The 23798-nt window shown below is 33.9% G+C and overlaps 2 protein-coding genes across 4 annotated transcripts; one reads left to right on the plus strand and one right to left on the minus strand.

Moving 5' to 3' along the window:
* Positions 1–15: 15 nt before the first annotated feature.
* LOC105232659 (transmembrane protein 184B) lies at positions 16–23611 on the plus strand. 3 transcript variants are annotated; one of them, XM_011214433.4, is made up of 9 exons: positions 16–457; positions 15371–15638; positions 15751–15916; positions 15991–16249; positions 16310–16479; positions 16555–16721; positions 18230–18304; positions 18368–18452; positions 22149–23611. In XM_011214433.4, exons 2-9 carry the CDS (start codon positions 15372–15374, stop codon positions 22430–22432), a joined length of 1473 nt encoding a protein of 490 aa, XP_011212735.2. In that variant the 5' UTR covers positions 16–457; position 15371; the 3' UTR covers positions 22433–23611. The 3 variants fall into 3 exon arrangements, with proteins under 3 accessions (XP_011212735.2, XP_011212736.2, XP_049314642.1); XM_011214434.4 differs by lacking the exon at positions 22149–23611 and adding an exon at positions 19080–21315 and having other exon boundaries at positions 18–457; XM_049458685.1 differs by lacking the exon at positions 16–457 and adding an exon at positions 9250–9273.
* Positions 10367–12064, minus strand: LOC125775339 (odorant receptor 43b-like). The gene is made up of 3 exons (XM_049458686.1): positions 11289–12064; positions 10859–11216; positions 10367–10801 (listed from the first exon to the last, which is right to left on the minus strand). Exons 1-3 carry the CDS (start codon positions 12050–12052, stop codon positions 10721–10723), a joined length of 1203 nt encoding a protein of 400 aa, XP_049314643.1. The 5' UTR covers positions 12053–12064; the 3' UTR covers positions 10367–10720.
* Positions 23612–23798: the final 187 nt, after the last annotated feature.

A 23798-nucleotide genomic window follows, 5' to 3' on the forward strand; every position in this document is an offset into this window, starting at 1 on the left:
AATACTGCACATCAGTCATTTCGTATTTATTTTTCATAGTAATCAGTAAGTTTTTCCTCCAAGATCGTAAAGTGATTTTTGAAAAAGTTAAAATCGGTTTAATTGCTTAAAAAATCGCATAAATTAGTACAAATTACGGACAACTCGCGCACAAAAATCGAATTACGAGTGTTTAAAGTGTTATCAGTGTATTTGGACAAAATACGTAAAGCCTGTGCTTTCGCAAAGCCAAAGAAAAAAAACGTCATCTTTGTCGAATTGATTCGCTGGCGACCACAACGACATTCGCAACAGGAGAAAAAAGAAATTAAACAATAATCATATAAATGACAAGTGGTTGATTTTGGTTTACTTTTTGCAACTGTTTCTAACGCTATTATAAAAAGAAAATAAAATTATAAAAGTGTCAACAGGAATACTATAAAAAAACAGCCTAAATAAGACGCAGACAAACAAGGTTAGTGCGAATTGGAAAGTTGTATATCTGTGCAAACCTCTACATTGAATAATAATGTTAAAATAGGTATATCTACATTCATATACATAAGTATATATTAAAAATAGTTTTTATTTTAAATGGTGAAAACGAATATATACGATGTATGTATCTGATATTTGCAATTTTGAATCCGTAAAATAATTACGAATATTGTGCCAAGTACAAGTAATTTATACAAAAAATTGTTTATTAACTAACTTATGTATATATCTTAATTTCATAAGAATTAAGAATTTGGTATATATCAACAATAAAAATGAAAGACCCTCTGGTTTTCCTATGAAACCAATTCAACAATTATTCATCAATATTTATACTTTTAAAGCTAACTATTCGCTTAGTGTGCAGCTTAACAAACTTTAGAAGCCATATGTTCGCGTGGGGCAACGACACATGAATTTGAGTTTGTGTATTTGCATGGCGATCTGTGCGTCTTCAAGGATGTTATCGCGATGTTTGTTCCAAAAGCAGCTTCAGTTTGATTGAAATTGTCACTGAGCGTTAATCGTTTGTTGATATACAAAAACTCATGTACATATGTAAATGCATCCATACCTCTTGGTATATGTCTTCTTGGTATTAACTAACGTATTGTGATTATAAATTGAGCTTTAAACTTATGTTTGCTTTTGAGTAGCACTATTCTTTTTACTATTCTTAAATTCACGTTTTTATTCTCACACATTTTTAAATTTTTCTTGCAAAAAAGTTACAAATTTATACAAATTGAGAAATTAGACAAAGTGTCTACTCACATTAAAAATTCAGTTTGATGCAAAATTTGGTATTGGCAAATATAAATTGGAAACTTTCCAGTCAAAAATAATTAGGCAAGCTACATACGTTCTATTAAATTGTTTGTTCTATTAAATTAGAAGAGAGTCCTTTATTAATACTTCACTTGTTCCATATGCGCTTAAAATTTATGTTTCAGTGTTCCCTACTTCTCACATCTATTTCTGTCCACTTTGGCGTACAAACGTAGAATCAAGTATTTTTACTGCCCTTATTTGTGAGTTTGTGGTTTTGTCAGTATTTTCATCGATTATTATTTTCTATGCCTATGAATACCAATTCATACATACATGTGTATATACATATTAAAGTTTACATTATTTATTTATCTTTTCTTTTATTGTTTGACCGTGAATTGTTTGTTGAATTTGTTACTTGTTTTCCATTGCCTACCGTTTTGCCGCAAAATAAATTAAATCGCTGGTAACAAATAATCGTAAACAAATATTAGTACATTTAAATTTCATATTACAAGTTTACACTCTTTATCATGCTTTATGTATATTTTTTACTAAGCTTTCTTTTTGAAAGATGAGTCAAATCGAAGCTTTGTGGTCATCGCGTGAATGAGTAACAAGTTTTTCAGCTTTAAAAATATGCAGCTTTTGAAAAATTGATGTTTTCCTTTATATATGTTTATTTATAATTAATATTATATAATATATAACGACAATAAAATATTAAGCTTGCCTGCTGCTATATGTTCAATATATCGTGACCTGAAATGCAAAAATAACGTAGCAACATTTTCAGAAATTTACAGTGGCATGAATGAAACACGAAACAAAATCGAACATGAGTGAAACAAAATATTAATATTGGTTAAGACTGGTTTATATATGACCGCAGAACCAGAAAATGTTGAACATATGTAATATTATGTATATAATTTGAAGTAGTGAAGCGTAATCAATAAGACACTCAGTTTTGATTTTTTTGATGATACGTTATTTTGCATTTCAGGTGACGATATGTATGTACATATAATATTGAAAAAAATTTAAAAAAATCGTGATTTTTTTTTTAAATGTAATATTTATTTATATATGTACAAAGGATTTAGCATTATCAAAGATCTGGTGAATTCTTCACAATGTTCTGTTCCTTTGTGCTTCAATGCTGTCTTAAATTTTTTCATAGCCGAACATGCACTTCTTGTTTTCTTTCGGCAATTTGTAGAAGCACTTGATTAGCAAAAACATTTTATAAAACCCTTTTCTTCAGAAAAACGATTTGTTACGAATAAATACTGGCACCTGTAGAGTGAGGAGATTGAAACATGATAAACTAAATTATTAGGTCTAGTGCAATAAAAAATACAATATTTTTCCAAATTTTTTACCAATATATTGAAAAAGCGATTCGAACGGTTACCGTTTACATGACTCTAACTCAAAAACTATTAAATAATTTATTTTTTAATATTTATAAAGTTTGAACTACATATATGTATGTATATATTCGTTATGTATTGACTAACGAATTTTATAAATTTTTTACAAATTTTGTCTCACAATCAAAAAGTTACAAGGTGACCTATATGACTCAAAAGAAGAGCACACTTTCCCGATTTACAAAAATGAGGTAATGTAAACGGTATTTAACTGTAAACTATTTTTTGGCTTCTTCTTCTGTGACTAATTTTAATTTTTTTCGCTGAATTCATATTTTATTTTTTTAATTTCAATAGCTTTTGTTATCTGATAAATTGAGATAATTGTGGCATAAAAACCTGTTAACTGAGTACAAGCAAGTATTTCGTTTTGTGTTTTGTTGTGCTGCTTTGCTTGAGGTTGAAACGCGCAGCGTAAAAGATGTTTTCCGCTCACCAAATACATGACTATCTGCGAACGTGTCATTAGCTTCGTTTTCCCATACTATTGATGCGAATGTCGGTGGTTTATATTCTTTTTTATTTTTATTTTGCTTCTTATTCGCACATGAGCATACAGTAATGTAACCATCATGCTTCTCAAGGCTAGCGGGTGTTGTTGCTTGACTGATTGGATGGCGCGTTGGTGAAGTGTTTGACGTTCGCAGTTATGCCGCAGTGCCTAGGCACTTTCTCTTCCATCATAACTTTTGTTTGTCTTCTCTACTTTGCAGTCTCATATCTTTTTTTGCACGCTTAGTACCGCGTTCTTGTCTACAATTATTGTTGTATTTATAACAGTTAAACATTATACTAATTGCGCTATACCTATCTGAGAGATATTTACGCACATATGTACATACATATGTATATCGTCTTCAACTTGCTTCGCGCTGCGTAAATAATATGTTATTCATACGTCCTGTACGCCAAAACATACACACACACACACGCACAAATACATTACAGTAGCCACTACTTATGTATATGTACCCACAACTTCACCCCTCACCCTTCCTTCTTTCTCTTTCCTACTTCCTAATTCAAACTTCAATCTTCATAAGTCTCAGCTTGTGCTTCCAAAGTCGCCGAGTCAGCGAACTACTTAGGCAAGCAGTCAGCCAACCAGTCAGTCTAGCATTCAGTTAACAAGTCTCACTTACTCATCTGTCTTCGCCCTGCAGTGGTCTCTCATTGCGGTGTTGTATTAGCGCCTTTTGCAATTACCGCTTTTTCTTTTCAAGTTTGCTGCCTACCTGGCCTGGCCAATTTCTGTGGGCTCTCTATGTTTTCCTGTTTTAATATTAGTTTTCTTTCCTACATGTTTAGCTGTGTTTATTTATTTCATGGGCACATTACCAGCTCACCTCCCATTGCTCATTATCGCACGACTTATGTGGGCATCGCCTTTATTTTTTTCCCATTTTCGCTCCTGCCTTTTGCTTTTACCTTTTTCCTTTAGTTTAATGAACTCTTGCGGGTTTACAAATTACCTTCCTGTTGTAAATTGAAACATTACTTTTTACATTGGCAACAAACAGCTCATTGCTGAGACAAATCTACACTCGGCATGTAAATCCTAAGTGTGTAAGAAGTGAGCACTCGCTGCGACAGATAATTATTATATCACTGGCAGCAAATTGTTCACTGGAAAACCTTTGCAATATGCCTAAGAGCAGTTATTTTATAGGCCATCAGACATTTAACAGATATGATATATATAGATACTTATATATTTAGATATGAGTAAGTTGTGCAAGGAACAGATTTTCTGCGTTTAAAAATCATAAAATTAGTCGAGCTCTAAAATCGCTGATACTCACTCAATAGAATTTTCTTTCTTGACTGTACTTCACCCGTCAAAATTCATACGTTTTAGGGTGTATTAACTTTTTGACGTCAAGCAAAGTAGAAAGTAAGAATAAATTAATATTAGTCTTAGCTACTTAGGTATCAAGTGTTTCAGAAATTTCATTGTATATCGTTTTTAGCGACTTACATACCGTATCTGTACTGGCTTGGTAGCCAGACGAATGACACTTAGGCAATCATATCAGTTGTTTCGTTTCCCGGTATGCCCTTGTGGCGTGAGTGGCCCAGTGTATATATGCAGACATCCATATATGTATCTACTGTCACTCTGCTTCTAAATACATTCTCCGTCGTAATACGTTATGAGATTATTGCCTTAATTGCCGCTTGGCTATTCGTATTTGTGTTGTTTCCTGCATTACCAACCATCTCAGCAGCTTTCCTCGCCGCAAAAACTTCCGTTGGTAAAATTCTGAAGTATTCCGGTAGCTTGAAGGTTCGCTTAAGATCTAGCTTGCCCATCTCTTTTAGAGATAATTCTACAAAAAGCTCTTAAAGCTACGGCCAGTTAAACGCTCGAGTCTTAAAGATAATCGTTTGTGAACACTACTTATAGTTTTCTAATCATCTGGAGATATACATACATGTCAAATAGTAAAAAATCCAATATTTTCTCATATTTATTCGCACTTTACTATCACTAATTCATGGACTATACCCTGCAACCTCTTTATATACACAAAGTCTTCGGTATCTTCGCACTTCCTTTACGAGTATAATATTATATTTGTGCAGATAAATGCTTTTATTTTCGCGTGCGTGCTGTAGTGCCATTTGAATGTTCAAGGATTTCAAGGTGTGTCATCTGCCAAGTTCCTCGCAGCGTAAGCCAACGCAGCCACTTTGCTTAGCATATTCCCTCATAGCCAAGCAGTCTGACAGACACTCGGTTACGCATACATACAAGTGTATAAATGTTTATGTGTATGCGTGTGGTTCATAGGGTCTGTAGTTTATTTGGTAGAACGCTTCCATGATTTACATTCATTTTTCCAGAGTATACAAAAAGGCAGGTCGTTTTGGCTCTTTTTCCCTGCTTTTTTTGGTTAGCCTTTATCATTAGTTTGCTGTATAGATATAAACTATGTATATTATTTTCTTTTAGTTAAACTCTCACACATGTTTGTTGTTGCTTCATTTTTGTCACATATTCGTCGTTCCTTTGTTGCAACGCGCTTCGTGCGGCGCAAGTAGCCCGAGTAGCTTAGTTCACACATAAGTGTGCATGCTGCTTTTGTTGTTGCCGCACGCTTTTGGGCAATCCCTTTAAATGTATGAAATATCGCTACTCTCTTATTTCACTACGCTGTGCCAAAATGTGACCTAGTTTATAACGGTATTTTTGCTTTTGTGTGCCCTCTTACACATCTGCATTTTTAATGCGACACTCTTGCTTTTCTTTATTTAAGCTCACTTAACCTGAAAGATTTAAAGAAAAGCGAGTTTTATTGTCTGCAAATTGCTGAGTGTTTCGTTGGCTGCAGTTTGTTGCTCCGGTGCTTACACCATTTTGCGTTTCTTTTGGCGGACATTCTTACCACAAGATCTAAAAGATCTAAATGCAAAAAAAATAAAAATGTTATATGTAGTCGGTATCGATTCATTTAGTTTAGAATTTTTTATCAGAATTTATATACTTTATCAAAATATATATATATATATGTATATATATGTATATATATGATATCGGCTAATAAAGCTTTAGAAAACTTTATAAAATTATTTTATCAGGATTTACTGAGCGAATGAAACTGCGTGAAGTTCTTAGACGCTCTGGTATAAGGAATGGTTGCACATCAAAGCATTTGGTCTTTTGTCTTCTAATTGCAATTCAACCTTTAAAACGCTGCAGTGGCCCTGGGCTTGAAATTAGGGTTCATCGAGAGTTTAAGGCACCCCACGCCACAATAAACTTACTCGATGCTGATACAATGCCTTCAATCTACTATTCTCGGAATCTTATAAGAATGATTTTTATTTTCAAATGTTTCATCAAATGAAGGAAGCGTTCTTATAAATAGTTGTTTCAAAAATGGTATCAGAAAGCACTACCATAAACCCGAAAAATCACGAAAAAATTATAGCAGAAAATATCCAAAAATTTCAGTTCACTAAATTGAGCTTTGCACCGCTGTGTTGCTGATTTCATGCCCGTCTAACAATAATTATTTGCTTTGGCAATTAAGCAAATGATAATTTCCATTCGAGTTTTCATTGTTTAGTCAATTTTCTGTGACATTAAACAAATTAGACTCGCAGTTTCAGTGAACTTGCCACTTTAAAGTCCGTCTCTATCGATTTTCCACCGACACCGACATCATGCGAAAGCAACAGTCAACCATTTAAATAATTAAAGGCTGAGTGAAATGTTTTAGTTGTTATTGTGGTAAAGTGATAGCAGTAAATAAAAGTGTATTTGTATGGAATTTTGTAATGAAAAATATTGCGAAAGCGTGGGCTGTGCGGGCCTTCCGCTACTACGTGCTAGTACAAATATTTATGTGTCTATCTTAGGTTAACAAGCAAAACCTGCTAAGTGCTTTTAGGAAATTTTGAATCGTCGAGCTTGACATGCGTATAAGCTTTTTTATATGTAATCAAACTTGTAGTTAAGTAAATATTCGTTTACATAGCATTAATGTGCACAAAACTGTATCCCGAATAGCCATTTTTCTTGCAAAAATATAGAGTTTATCATACAAATGTTAACTCCACTTAACTGATTTTTCCGTCAGCTACGATATGTTGTCCGCTTAATAATAGTACGTGTACACACGGCTACTTTAACACACCTACATATACTACATAGCAACTGTAGCGTAGCGTCTGGTGACCGTGACCATTTAAGGACGAGGCGTTGTTTTTCCTATCGCCATAATACGTAATCCTCTCGTCTCATTTGGTATACTCGCATTGCCTGCTGGCCATAATGGTTGGCTTCCTATGTTTTTATTTGTGTTTCATGACACCATTTGCTGCATTTTTTATCCAACTGTTTGAGACGTTGTGTTTATTTTTGTGTCCTGTTTGCTTCCCCGTATTTTATCCGCCACTTCACTGTCATTTGCACGCGATAAATAGGCTCCATGTGTACACATGTACATATGTATGTGTGTTGTGTCTCCATATCCGATATGCCTGCTTCATATATTTTTGAATTCATTTGCACCATTTTCTTATTAGTTTTTACCACTAGACAGCAAATATTTATAGCGGCGCGTAGTTTTCCTTTTTACGATGATCTAATTGTCTTCTATTATTTTTCAATTTGCTCATTCTCATATCCGTTAAGCTAAGACAAATATCCCGTACAAATATTCACTTTCTCTCAGAGTAGACGCATGAACCATAGCTGGACTTGAACCAGAGCACATGCGCGACGTAAGGCTAAGTGCATAGGAACAATTTAGGGATGGACTGAGATGACTTTCTTTTTTTCGATTTCGCCTCATTTTCCGTACACCATTCGTTGGATTGTTTAACATTGGTTTATGAATATGGCATTATAAACTTACGACATGGTCCTCCTTGCTTCCATCGCCTTTGCGACTTCTACTCCATTTCGTTTTTGCAAAATATTTAGGTCTTTTGGTACACAGAGTTTGGACACGCTTCATACCCAAAAACATTAACCAAATGTACTGCGTCAATCCATTAGAGATGCTGATATCTATTGTGAGATTGTTTTTGAAACACTGTTTCTTTACTTTGTCGTTGATAGAGATGGATGGACGTTTCGTATGAGGCAAGTTTCGATGGCTTTACGACCTTCACTGAATAATTTTCCCCACTCTTCCCCAGGCACTTGCAAACTTTTCAACGATTCCTTAACCGTAATGCTACTAGAAATGCAAAATCAGACTCGATGTCATGGGTCATTTTTGATCAGGGAATATATTAGAGTATTTTTATAAAAAGAAAGGGATTTGGAAATTATAAAAACCAAAGGTATTTAGAGGTAAAGTGAAAGTAAAGATGTTCTAGGAGTGACCGGGTTTAATGTCGTATTTTGGAGTTGGTCGTTTAATCCGAAATTACTATAACACGGTGGCTTTGAAAATTAGATTCAGTCCAAGACCACATACATGTCATATTTCGTATTTTTAAAATGGATATTTCTCTACTACTCCTCGCTTTTCTTTTTTCTCTTGTATCATCATGACTATAGCCTAAGACACTTGATTATAACTGCAAGTTGGTATAGCGGTGTTGCTACAAGGGTCTAGTTAATATCTTATAAGTACACTTGCAAGCATTCGCATCGCTTTTCTTGTCATTGTCAACATTCAAATATGATATTAACATGATGAGAGACACTAAATGGAAAACGTCACTTAACGACGGCGTGTAGGCGACTGAGTAAACGTGTGAATAAGTGAATGGGCGAAAATATATGCATGCCTGAGTGTTTACCTATTTAATGGGAATGCGTGTTGATATAATTCAATTTTTATCTTGTCATACTTCAACTTTTAACGGCGCATATACCGAATACCGAGGCACATATGTGCCTGTATATGTATCGTATACTCGTTTACAAATGCATTAAACCATTTTACTCGAAAGCTTTTCCGTCAAATGCTGCTATTCTCGATGACTTGTATTTACGATCGTGTTATCAGTGCCATAAACTTCGTGAAATATACTTAGATTAGATACTTAGCGTGGTTCCAGTTCCGAAAGGTTTTTTTGTGTTCTCCTTTAACGGCGTCGGTTTTATTTATCAATATTTTGTGTGAGTAAATATGTGCCGGTGTTGGGTAAGAAGAAAGGCCTAGCAGGTGAACTGGTGTATTCTAAAATAAGGTTTGAGTAAGATATCGACGAAAAACTATTTCTCTAAATGCAACGTGAGATTTTAGAGTTGGTGCTTTGTGGCACATTTTAGTGTTAACTTATAAATGAGTATATAATAAGTTCAATAGCTTACCGAGCGCTGAAAAAACTATGAAAAATATTCAAAAAATACTAATACTAAGGAATGTTTAGTTCCAGCCGTTCTAACGGCAGTCCCTGATTTTTATACGTCCAAAAACTGTGAACTCGGTACCGGAGGGCAGAAGTCTTCCGACGAAAATGATAAAAATTCAACCTTTCAAACCTGCTAAAGTTTCTGAGAAAGTTTTCGAATATACAGGCTGTCCTAAAGTTTATACAAGATTGTAATTAAGTACAGGGTGTCCCAAAGTTAACGAAATATTTAAATTTTGCCACCATTCATGTAGTAAACAACGTGCCTTCATTAACAATATTTCAAAAATAATTATAGCTTGGCAGCCGCAGCCGAATTTCATACAAAATATGATCGAAATAATTTTGGGACACCCTTTATTATCCTTATATTACATATTAGTGGTATATGGCAGTGGAAGATATCGTAAGGTAGATGCGCATCCTTTATTGCGGACGACATCCAATATTATTGAGTCAAGCAACTTGGCGCCATCATCTTCTATCACTGAGGCATGATAGCTTGTAGGCATAAATAAAAAATATGATAACGTGATCACTTGATTAGAAACTTGTTTTACTTATTCAAATGGCAGTTAGCGGATCTTACTCCAACAATTCTTGATGAGTTATAATACAATCCACCAAGTATAGTTCTGTTCGTCAGTAAACACTAGATTGTCGCCCTTAACACATGTGTTCAGCAAACTACCCAATCTATACGGTTTTAATGGGCCTAATACCAACAAGAGACCAACAATGAAATAAAAGCTGAAACGATTTATTGCAGAAAAACTTCGTGGCGCCACGTTCATACAATACATGGCTGAGTTTGCGCTGAATTCCTCATTCTCCACCCCATTAAAGATAAACAAAGATTAGAAAACATTTCTTCACCAATATATTCCATTCGAGTCCGTCATTTTCCTAGAATATTCTAAATTGAATATAAATTGATATGTTTCCACTATATAAAGCAGATACTTTGAACATAATACTTAAAACCTTTACCTGTTATATATTTCTGTTTCACAATAATTTACAATATATCACTTTAATATAAATATATTGAAGAACGCCGATTTACAAGACATCTGCTATTTCCAATGTCTAAAGTGGATAGTGCAAATAGGCCAATTATGAGTATACTTGTGCAAAATGTGAGCATAATCAAAACTCCCAGCACAACTTGGCGTATTCGGATACCGCTAGCTTGCTGAAAATATGCCAATTCATTCCAATAGATCCTTTAAATTCTGCCCAAAGCCCATGTTGCTCATCCATGTGTATAATGAAAACGCAAATTTGACAATCTACAAAGACAATCAGGGAAAACAGAAAATCTGAAGTTTTTGGAAAGCTTTACTCACCGACAGGTTAGTAGTCAGATTGATGTTGAAGAGTTTGAGTGCAACAAAGGTGATGTCCTCCTGTGCACGATGAATGAAATAGATGATGAGCTTGCGGCAACGCTTGTCCATGGCCAACCAATTGCAATGGAAAATGGCGTCGGGCAACTTGGCACTGTCAGCTTCTATCATTGACGCTTGATAACATGTGGGCATGATCTGCAACATGACGCCTAAATAGTAGGTTACCGTCACCACCTGCTGTTGGCGATCGGCAAATACGAAAAAATTTAGCATCGAAACGCAGAGTGCTACGGCAACAATCACAAATTGAATAAATAATGTTATCGAGCAGACGGATTCAACAATATTTTTCGCCCTATAAATCCAAAAAAAAATACATAATTATAAACTTCTTTTACGCATTCAAAAACACCATAGTTGAACTTACTCCAACAATTCCTGATGGGTAACAATGCAATCCACCAATTCCTCAAAGTGCTCTTCCTCAGTAAGCTCTGCATTCTCGCCCAAATGACTAACGCGTTCCGTCAACAGATTTAAGTGTGTGCGCAAATTTCGTATATAAACTGCCGGGAACGCATCCATTGTGGCTTGTACCGTCAATAGGAAAATCAAGTGAAAAACCTCGAAAATAAAATGCGCCCAATATCTTATGGTTGGCTGAGGGATATAGTCGGTGAATGGCAACCATGTATTCAGTGGATAACCATTTGTGAGCAGCGCTTGGAGATATGTGGCGCTGCCATAAAAATGAAACACAAATATGACGCTGCTGAGTAAGCGTGTGCTGATGATAACACAATTTTTTATCTGCTCCCGACTCGCGATGCTCTGGTAGCGTGCATCCAAACGTGAAAAGATCGTCTCGGCGCTTCGCAGATGCGTTAGCAAAATTGTAATGACAATCGCCTTCATTGGCAGTCCTAGAATATTGAATATTGCTTGCAAAATGCTAAGTTGAATAGTTATAGGCTCAGTTTCCAAAGTGTGCAGATAACCCATGAAGAAGGTAAACGGACACAGGAGAAGTAAAAACCAACAGCAGCACATGTGCAGCATGCCACGCAATCTGTACAGCTTTAATGGCTTAATACCGACAAGTGACCAACATTGAAATAAAAGCTGGAACGATTCATTGGTCTCAAACTTCAAAGCGCCACGTCCATATAATAAATCGGAGAGTTTGCGCATTTTCCTAGTATCCTCTGGCTGTCTGCAATAATACTAAAATATATGTATATGTATGTATATAGATATCCTCTTGGAAAATCGATTCCAAAACTATTCTATTGAAGTAAAACGAGATTCTGTCCACATTTTCGCAACTAATGTCCTTATAAAGGTTGGAGACGTGGACATGACCTGATTTTTTGCATAAGTAAGTTGTTAGTAAGCCATATTGAAATCAGAGGAATAATTATAGCTTGCGATAAATGGGCGACAACTTCGATCTTTTACAGTGAACACCCCAAGTGATGAAATTCATCATATTTTTGCTGAGAAAACTTGAATTAGGAAAGGGTTTTTTCTAATTTATAAGTTTAACTGTTGCGATATACGTACGTACTAGGTACTAACGCGATCTGTGAAATATTCAGGAGTTAACTTTTTCATCCAAGGGCTCAGATTTACTTGAATAGAAGACTGCCTATGAGACTTAAAGATGGTAATCTCTTGTTTAATATTGAGTTTATAGACCAGGGCAAATACAACGTTCTTGGAGGACTTTCCTCTGAACTGGTAATAGTTCATTGAAGTAACCTATTCAGCATTCGAGGAATTTTAAGACTTGTAAAACTGGTAGTAAGATTTTTTTGAGTAATTATAACTGTAAATCTTAGGGTATAAAGGAGTTGTTTGCCAATATTTTATAGTAAACAAATAATTACTGATGCATTTATTTATGTGCGTGGGAAACTGTACAATTTTCATGACTTTGCAAATTTTATCACTCGCAAATCATTTTTTCTCACACAATCCATACTAAAAGTATCGAAAGCTTTTTTCCTTGTTAGGTCTTTTTAATTCTGTAGGAAGATCAGAGTTCAGTCAGAGCTTATTTTTGAGGCGATATATTTCTTTTACTCGCATGTAATTGAACTCTTTTCGCCTTATCTGCATAAGCGTGTTATGATGAGAACCAGTATAACATGTCGAACTCGATAAAAGCCAGGACAATTCCTTTTGGATCAAAAGACTTGTTGGTTATATGAGGATGGATATATGTAAGTTTTCACATACTATTGTCAGACAAGGATATTTTCGTTAAAAATTCAACTGTAAGCACTGGGTCCACATATTCAGTACCTAGGCTTGAACAGTTTTACTTCGATTTAGACAATTTTTAGTCATGGTGGCACACCTCTAAGGCACTATTCATTAAAGTGTTATCTCGTTGTATTAATTTCTAGTAATTCTGAACAACATAATACACTTATTCACTCGCGAATCATTCAAGGAGTGTGCAAACTGTCGAGAGAGAAACATGACAGGGGAAAACAGTCATCAGTGAAATCAATGTTGAGGAAATTTTAGACGCGATTTAGCACTTACTTATATATTAGAAATATTGAATGCACATACACTTATTAAATAATAAATATAATATAATACATTCACACTAGAGCTGTTAATTCATTGATCAAAATGTTTAATAAGTATGTTCCCAGTTAAGTGTTCAACTAACGTATTACCGGATTAACATTTTCGGTGTGAATACCTACAAATCTCAGAAACCATTGACTTGAAATGTTCACACGACATTCTTAGATATATTTGTCGAGTAATGAGGGAAGAAATACTATTTTTGATAATAATAACGATTTCTTAAGCCACTCTTAATTTATGAATTTTAAATTATTTTAAGCAGAAAAATCGTTCCTGTTTTTTTCGGATTTGAAAGTGGAATAACCCCTTAAGATGTTAATATTAACATAATGGCTTTTACTTTGACAATTTATGTCAGGATTCTCTCAGATTGTATTAAACATGTAAAAGCGGTACTTTACACTTCCTAGAAGAGTAAGCAAACTTCAATTTTTGATTGATAAAATAGCCTAAATTGTTTATGACCAAAAGGTGCAATGATAACACAAATATTTGGTTGTGTACTATATAATGTTATAATTTAAGGGCGTTCGTCTCCGACTAACATTGTAGCCCGACTTAAAGCATGCAGTTTCGAGAGGACCTGACTCGATACTACAGAGAATTGGACAGAAAATAGCGTTGTTCACCAATCTAGCAACATAGTAATGTTTTTAGAAAAATTTAATTTAGAAAAAGAAAACTTAAAAATTTGTTTTTAATCTTATATTCTCATAAATATATCATCAATTACAATTTAACTTATCATCTACCTTGACTAACATTAATTTTTACTATCCCTATATGAAAACTAAAAGAAAATGTGAATTATGTACTGATTAAGGCAGATTAAAATTAACGAGAAGGACGGACAGTGTAATCATAATCATGATCTCTTAATTTTAATAAAATATCGCCAATAAACGCTAAAATATACTGATGTACAAGTATGCTTGATTATATTGACTGGCGCCATAGATTTTAGAACAGATTTAGAACATGTGACTGGAAAAGTTTCATATTTAAATTAAAAATTAATTTTGTTTTATTTTCTAATAAATCTGAAAATGAATAGAATATAAATGTGTACCGTGTTTGCAACAAAATTCCCTGAAAGTTTGTTCATTTCAATATTTGCTACATATTTTCTAATGAATAAACATTTAGTACACAGTAATGGCACTGTCTCAATTCGAAATTCTACGAAAAAATAAAGCTTTCAATTGAGGAATAAATACTAGATGTTGTTGAAAAATATGTGGCGATAAGGAACCGAAACTTTCAGAAATGAAAACACATGCAACTCTATGCATAGAACGAAAGCCTCTTCACATAATCGTAATTCATAGAATATTTACAAATAATCTTATCTGTATATCATCAACTAAAATGCAAAATAACGTAACATTACTTTTCAGAAGCTTACAGGCGAAGAAAAAACAATATAGTACAAAATGCTTATATTGAAACAAATTAAATTTGAGTTTTGATTATATACCGGTGATTTCTGACAGCGGAAGCTGAACATATGCAATAAAAAACTCAATTTCGATAATTATAAATATAAATATGGTGAATTTACATACATATGTGAGTTAAATTTCATATAAAATTGGACTGAACTAACAACAAATTTAAATTATATGTTAGCAGGAGGTTTTTTGAAGTCTTGAATGCCACTTTAATTTGATGGTTACTATTGCTACTGCTTTTATTATATCAATTTGTAGGAAATTTTGAATATATTTTTATATCAATATTTTGTTAAAAAAAGCATTAAAAATACTTGCACATTTTTTTATTTTTTACTTATTTATTTTCTCAAATAAAAAAAACTAATTTTTCAAAACACATTCTTACTCTATTTTCATATGCGCCCTTCTTACACTCCCAATTGCGTTGCGTTGTTGTGCATACGCGTAGTATGAACAGCGTTGTGAGCAGCACAGCGCCAAGTACAACGAGCTTCATTGACCCGAATGGCACAACAGCAGCCGCCATCGCAGTTGCCGCATCGACGATGACCGAATCGACCACGCTGAAACCGAGTATCGTTGTACAAGCCAAACCAATGCCGTCGCCCATTGATCCGCTCAGTCACGTCGGTGATGGTATCTTCCTGCAAACAAAAACCGCCCAAGGACTTGCGACCGTCTTCGTGTGGGTGGCACTATTTATCACATGCCAACAGGTGGGTAGTCTTGTGTTTAAAAAAAATGTCCAGAACGGCTTTACTTTGTTTTTTTTTTTTTGTTTTTCTTATTGCCTCTTCACGCTGTTGACACAACGCCACACGCTGGTAGATTTATCAACATCTTCGTTGGTACACAAATCCACAGGAGCAGCGCTGGATAGTGCGCATCCTTTTCATTGTGCCCATGTATGCGACATACTCATGGATCAGTTTGTTTTTCTTCAATTCGGATAATGTGTATGTGTACTTCTTTACCGTGCGCGATTGCTACGAAGGTGAGCACACGAAATTGCCAAGATTTGCTGATATTTGCTTCTTAAAACTATTATTTACATAATATCTCCCTTAGCTTTTGTCATCTACAGTTTCTTGTCGCTGTGCTATGAGTACCTTGGTGGCGAGGGCAATATCATGTCCGAGATACGCGGCAAGCCCATCAAGAGCTCGTGTCTGTATGGCACCTGCTGTCTGAAGGGCAAGACGTATACAATCGGTTTCCTGCGCTTTTGCAAGCAGGCCACATTGCAATTCTGCTTGGTGAAGCCGCTGGTGGCATTCATTATTATATTCCTGCAAGCCTTTGGCCACTACCATGATGGTGATTGGAGGTATTGAAATGTGTAAACAATATATTGGAACTTATTTAATAAAACTTTATTGATTTACAGCGCAAACGGTGGCTACATTTACATTACAGTTATCTATAATATATCCGTGTCTCTTGCCCTCTACGGTCTATACTTATTCTACTTCGCTACGCGTGATTTACTCACACCATTCGAGCCTGTATTGAAGTTTTGTACAATCAAATCGGTTATTTTCTTATCGTTTTGGCAAGGTGAGTCACTCTAATGAGTCTAAATCTGTCTATACGTTTGCTGTCTTACTAATTTTGCGGTCTTGTCGCCTACAGGTGTTATGTTGGCCATTTTGGAAAAGGCCAAGGTCATCTCGCCAATTGTGGACAGCGTCGGCACTGTCACCTCAGCTGGTACTGTTTCGGCGGGCTATCAAAACTTCTTCATTTGTATTGAAATGTTGTTTGCTGCGATTGCCTTGCGCTATGCATTCCCCTATCAGGTGAGTTCAATAAAAACGATTTTCATTGTTTTTTTACTTCATAATTGCTTTTCTTTGTAACTATTGTTTATGACTAACATTCGCATATTTTATTATTATTTCGCTTTACTCGCAAGTTCATAGAGTGCAAATGTTTGTTAGGCGTGCTTGCTTGACATGCTGTAGTCGATTGATAAGATAAACATGCAAAAACAACAACAACAACAACATAAATATGAGCCTCTAATAAACATATTTCGCAAGCAATTAACACTATTGCGTATGCTAGTGAAAAACTCACACTCGATTAGCCAGTAGAAAGCGTGGACCGTAAAGTTAGACGTTGACTTGGTGAAAATCGAAAGTTTGCAAGTGCTTGTAATGTGCTTTGGCATATCTATGGCATATGCGTAATAGTTAGGCGTTGGAGCGTGGCAAATATTTTGCATTTTTAATTTCCTTTTTATTCGCTTCATCTCTTGTACTCTCTTTGTGAGCGTGCGTGGTTTATGCTCATATCTTGCAGATTTGTAATTGATCTAAATTTATTAGTACTTAATATTAGTGGTCATATACATAATTTACTTGTTATCAGAAGTGTTGTGATTATGAGTTATGAGTCATTAGGCGAGCTTTCACGAACGGAGGTGGTCATACAAATATAATATGATTAGTTTTGTTTTGCAAGTTTCGATCATTTGATGTTTTTTGTTGGTCTAAATAAATTTTTAAATAGAAATGTCGACGGTCCTTGTCCGAATAAAAATCCATGTCCGTTTAGGTTACGTAGACCCGACTGTAGTGGGAAGGGATTTTGATCGGCCTTTTTGTATGGTAGCTATATGCTAGCGATCCGATCTGAACGAGTTGTTTGGAGAGCATAGCGTTGCACGGAAAAATAAACCATACCAAATTTGATAACAAATAAGGAAAAGCAATACTAACCTCCAAAGCGGTCCCAAGCGACGAATATATCGTTATAAATAAGATCGGCAAATGACAAACGAACAAAAGTTACCTGTCGGCAAATTAGTCGTTAGGCGGCTCATAATATTAAGTAATAATCCTACTAATTTTAACATTTCTTGTTCCCATGAGAGTAGGGTTCATATAACTGGAATCCAATCGGATGTATATTCGTGAAAGAACTGTCAATTTGTCAGCAGTCCTCCATTCCTCTGTATTCATTATGAGGAACGTTTGCTGACATTACAAAAATAACAATAACAACTTATTTTATACATAACGGTTGTTATAGGAAAAATTTCCAAATGTCTTATTTAATTTTTCTTCTATATGTTTTAGAAGAGTTTTACTATTCTTATCAATGTAAGAAATCATAAATTTAAGATTTATACATCCTGCGTCGGATATCCTTTATATATTTATTTGAAACCTCAGAAAGTGAAAGGCCACATTTTTCAAAGGCTTATAATGATTTTATTTTACACAATATTATTTTCATTGCTATAAAATGCATATACCATATCTAGATCTGTATTTTCTAATAAATATTGATTTGCTTATAGGTTTACGCGCGCAGCTGCATTGCCGATGGCCAAGGTCGCTCTGTTACCATGCAATCAATTTCAAGCAGTCTTAAAGTATGTAAATGCAATTCGGTTATTAATGTTTATAAAAAAACATTTGTTTTACTATTTTTTCAGGAAACTATGAATCCCAAGGATATTATGACAGATGCTATACACAATTTCCATCCACAATACCAACAGTACACGCAATACAGTTCCGGTAAGTTCATTTCCCTCACTTTACCATATTTTTGTTTAATATGCATGCTTTGAACGTGGCTTGACCTTTCTTAACTGTAAATATGTTATGCATCTTGCAACTATTTTATCATTGTATGATTCTACATATATCTGCACTGCTTTATCTAATATCACTTACTATTATTGCCATCCCACATCTTAAACCACTCATAAACCCTTTTAAACTCCGCTTTATGTTCCCACACTATATGCTAATATTTCCGAAATGCTTTCAGCTTTGCGCTGGCAAAATACTAATTTTCACCATCACCATTTTACCCAAATCACCTAGCTTTTGGTTAGTGAGTAGTTGTTAGCTGTAGGGTATCCAACAAAACCGCTACAATGCACGCGTTCTGAAACTAATTTTATCCTACTCTTTGCACACTGTCCACCTTGAAAGGTCGCACTTGTAAAGCGCACCCAAGTTCAAGTCCAATGCGCTTGTATTCCATTAAAAACACACACACATTCATTTTATTTTCTTTTCATTTTGGTTTTGGTGCCACTTGGGTTTCATTTTATGTTTACCAACAATTTGTTTTCGTTACCTACCACTTTAGGTTTCTTCAAAAATTTGTTTTTTTCTCTTCTATTCCTTTTACAGAAGTTACCTCGTCTCAACGTTATGAAAAACTTTAAAATCATTGTCTGACAATGCGCTAATGAGCCGCCGAGCGGAAGACATAAAATGTTGTGAGCGTTGAAGAGGGCGAACAGAAACAGAAACAGAATCAGAAATAGTACTTACTTATAATTTAATAAATATAATTAAAAAAAAGCAAAAAAAGACGACGAAATCAATTCTAAAACAATATTTCTCTAGTGCTAATGCGTTAACAAAATGCCTTTGCGAAGTGCATTTGCTTACCAAAATTGCCTTATACAAAACACACACGAGTACACATAAATATATATTTATACATTAAAATACTGCTAGCGATTAAAAGCGATTATCAATAAAAGAACAGGATGAATTTCAAGCAAACGATAAAAATGGCGTAGCTCTTAAGTTGAACTAAAATATAATTAGACACACACACATGCACACATGCGTGTATTGCGAGGGAGGTATGCGTTTTTCGTTCATTTTCTAAATATATGTATGTATGTACACCGCTTTTATTTTATACTTTTAAGTTTCTACAAGTGTTGCTTGTTTAGCGTAGCTCAAGGTGCACCTGGACCAATGCACTGCCTCGTTATATCTAACAAGAAGGGAGAAAAAACATTAATTTTTATTGATTACGAAAAGAAATAGGAAATTTGCCGCAATACATTCCTCTTTAAGCCAACTATATTCAAAAAATATTCCTGTTGATCGTAGCTTGATTCATAGTTGATATGTATTTTGATTTTTTTTTTAATTTTGAATTCTTACTTTTTTGTAGCTCATGTTTATACAATTTTACTATTCATGCAGTTTTTAAAATTTTTCTTATTGTTTGCCCACTAGCTAGGTTATTATTACTACCCATGAATTTATACATTATTATAAAGCAATTAAAAAATGTGTTTACCAATATATCATCTACGCATATATGCATATTTAGCTATAATTCTGTACTTGTTTGAAATTTCGGCTTTCCAAAAAGAAAAAGCCACCTACCTTCGGGTACTTATTCAATGAAAACAAATAACGTTACTTTAGTATGAGCCTAAAGCACAAAGTACTTAACTTGCACAATGAAAAAATTGAAATTTTTTTTTATAAATTTTTTGTTTTAAAGTTGTGTTCGCATTGTTCTTTACATTTCTGGTGCCGTTAGTTCTACATAATTTTTCTCTACACAGTTTAATTTTCTTTAGAAGAATTTGACTGACACAGAAAGAAATGGCCTTTTTACCCAAAAACTAAGGGCCACGTCGATTCCGTTCCGACATTGTTGTTGTAACAACTTTAATCATTGCCAAAACGTTTTTTTAACTTCTAGTTGTTCTATGCCAATTCTTGTTCTTACTACGAGTACGTGATCTGAGTTATGTAGAAAATTTTTGAAATCTGTTCTATTAAAAACCTATATTTGCACGGATCCTTTTTCATTTCAAGTATTTCTCCTGTTTCAAACGTTCAGGCATTACAATTTCAAAAATTCGAAAATCAATTTCGAAATTTTATCTAAGCATTTAGTTTTGCTGTTGCTGTGAGGGAATATTTCGCTTTATATTTATCGGATTTAAAGAAATATATAATGATTTTATTTTTATTTTTTGCCAAAAGCGCAGATTTATAATTTATTAACATTTATCAAAATTATTTGCAGTTGTCGCGCTTCACACATTGCTCAAAAAAAAAAAAAATTATAAAAAAAATTAAAAAATTATTTAACAAATATAAAAAAAAAATATTAATATTAATATTGCCATTGCAAAATAAACTAATAATAACATTTTGATTGCTTAAATTTGATCTGTATTATTTATATTATACTATTTTTGATATTTTTGTTTTGTTTATTTTTTTAATAACACTAAACTAAAAGAATAAAAAATTAGCCACCATATAAACAGATTTTTATACACCTTTTTGGTTCTTTATTTAATATTTGTATACTTTTTTGTATATACCGTGTTTTTGCTTCTTTGAACACACATACTACTGCATTGCACAATAGTCTTTTTTAGCTTTTATGTGATAGCCTTAAACAATGCGCATGTGAAAATTTTACGCATACCTTGTACAATGTTACAATTTTATTGTACTAAAGATTATTTACCACATATACATATATGGAACTTTGTAAATTATATGAAATTTGCTTAAAAAAGTAATTATTTTTAAATGAAATATTGTATGAATTTTTATTATAAATATTAAATAAAAGATGTGTGCTTAAGTATGATTGTATGTGTTTTTTATATTTTTTTTATTTTAAATATTATTTTAAGTATAAATAAAAAATATAGCTGATTTTTTGAGGAAATATTTTCTCATATAAATATACTCAAGATCACATTTGGCCCAGAATGGTCCATATAAACTCACAAAGCACTTCTCTTAATGACGATAACTTCGAAACAGTTCTTGAAAATCGACAGCAGTGGATCTCTAGATGTCTTATAGATCGATTCTACACATTTTGGGTACAAAGCGTGTCAATGCTAGATTCGTATTAAAAAACCTGAACGCGCTGTCAAATTGTAGCAAGTAAGTGACTGATTTTTTCGTCAAATACGAAGCGAAATCGCTTAGCCTCGTATTCGCCGATTGGGCTTCTTATGACCCTTTTCAGTTCATGACATATGCCGTATAAACTTCACACGAACATCAAAAGAGGTTTTACTAAGCCTAGAATTCGGTTTACGCACGGTATTTTCACACGAATCACTTCGGGTCAAATTTGTTCTTGCGGTACTTTCATCTTTGAATACATATACTGAAACAATTTTACAATTTTTCCTAAGAATAACTCCATTAATAGCAAAAAAATCAGATAAAACAATACATAAATAAATTTTAAAAATATTTAAACTATTTTATTTTTAAATTTTTATAAACTAACTGTTTTTTTAATACCTCACTACTCATATGGCATGACAAGCTAATAATTGTTTTTGCAACCAACTCACTCAATAAATAACTGTTGTGTTTTGTGCGCGTTGTCATATTGTTCCATAACTAAAACGTTATCTAGACTTCTATGCGAAATTTCCAATTCTCAAAACTCTCCTTTAGGTGGTAAAAATTCGCGTGGTATACGCGTCTCTTCCTACGATCCGGACGAACCGAATGCCACACATCACGGCAATAGCAACAACACAGGCGGCAATAGCGGCACAATGAGCAGTTTGGGCAACACCAGCCAAGGCACACCAGGTGGCAGCATCGCCGGCTGCATCGCTTCGAAAACCTTGGGCAATCAACGGAAATTCATGCCCGGCGGCCAACGGGTCGCCACAATCAGCCAGAACTATAACGAGAAGACGATGCTGCTGAGCAGCGATGATGAGTACCAGTAAACGAGGCCGGATCATGGTGTCGTCGAGAAGTGAGTAATGGAAGCGAGCCGCCCTAACAGCACTTTTTAAATACAATAACAACTCACTGATTACACCGAAGCAACAGGTGGAAGAACCGTTTAGGCTTTGGACGTGTGTTGGCGTTTTGATTGTAATCTTCTTAATTTGCCGTTTGTTTTGGGTTTTTGGTGTGTAAGTGTTGCCAGAAATTAGCTACGATTGCCTTTATTATTGGCCGAAGTCGAATTTGATTGAAAAATAGAAAAATATTGTTTTTTTGCAAATGTAGGGCTTTGTACAAATTAATTTTTAATTTTTTTGCGCAATTAATTTTTGTATTTTTTAGCAAAAGTGTGTAGTATCAGTACAAATAACTACGATTATGTATAAAGGAGAACGTTTTAAATGCCAGCAAGAGCAGCTAAGGTGCTATTTATAGAATTCATAACATTTTTACTAGAAAAAATATGCAATTTTATGCCACATTTTCCATTTGTTGAACCATAAGTGAGGTTATGTTATTACCTTTTATTTATAACTGATTTAGTTACGTTATTTATTGCAAATTGCAAATGCAGAACTGAACTGCCGTTGTTTACTTTGTGCTTTTAACAAATCTCAGTCGCACACATACTTATGTAATTATTGTATGTATGTATGTATACATAAGCTAGCAAAATATGTAATCCTTTGAGGTGAATTTGGCGCGCTTCTCTACAGCAAAACCAACAAATGTCCAAAATTGTTTCTATTATTGTAACATTATTAACAACAAATATTATGTATTATTATTAATGTACGTCGTATGTATGTACAATTGTATAGCACGCATCCGTCGTTCGGTAGTCGTGTGTGAGTGTGTATTTTAAAATAAAAATATATTGCAAATGAAAATAAATACAAATCCACAATCCACAATATGTATGCTTTGTATTAGAATTTTAAGCGAATTACGGATTGTAATATTCAAAAAAGTAGTGGCAGGGGCAGAGTACACTTGTGGGTACTTGTAGAGAGTGACAATTTGTATTTGAGTAGATGAGTAGAACGGAAGCGGTTAGATATAAGAACTTTTCAAAAATCTAGATAAAGCACTGAAATGTAAGAAAATAGTATATTAACTGAACTGAAGAGTGATGAGAAAAGAGGAAATCAAAATAAAAAAAACCTGTGAACTCATATTTGACATAAAAATACTTATTTAAATAATTTATGTAGTTGTTTTTTAACTTTTAAAGTTTTTTTTATAAAATTTTTTTTTTTAATTTCTTTTTAGTTTTGTTTTTTGATTGTGAATTGAAAAAAAAACAACAATTGTGAACTAATATTTAATATAAAAATATTTATTTAAACAAATTAATTTAGT

Source organism: Bactrocera dorsalis, chromosome 5 (assembly GCF_023373825.1).
Source record: "Bactrocera dorsalis isolate Fly_Bdor chromosome 5, ASM2337382v1, whole genome shotgun sequence".
In the NCBI taxonomy this organism is placed as follows: Eukaryota; Metazoa; Arthropoda; class Insecta; order Diptera; family Tephritidae; genus Bactrocera; species Bactrocera dorsalis.

Coding starts and splice junctions, on each gene's coding strand:
- LOC125775339 (XM_049458686.1), bottom strand. CDS start 12,052: ATGCGCAAACTCTCCGATTTATTATATGGACGTGGCGCTTTGAAGTTT. Junction 11,217..11,288: donor ACCCATCAGGAATTGTTGGA/GTAAGTTCAACT, acceptor TTGGATTTATAG/GGCGAAAAATATTGTTGAAT. Junction 10,802..10,858: donor ATCTGACTACTAACCTGTCG/GTGAGTAAAGCT, acceptor TTGTCTTTGTAG/ATTGTCAAATTTGCGTTTTC.
- LOC105232659 (XM_011214433.4), top strand. CDS start 15,372: ATGAACAGCGTTGTGAGCAGCACAGCGCCAAGTACAACGAGCTTCATT. Junction 16,250..16,309: donor TACCATGATGGTGATTGGAG/GTATTGAAATGT, acceptor ATTGATTTACAG/CGCAAACGGTGGCTACATTT. Junction 18,305..18,367: donor CAATTTCAAGCAGTCTTAAA/GTATGTAAATGC, acceptor CTATTTTTTCAG/GAAACTATGAATCCCAAGGA.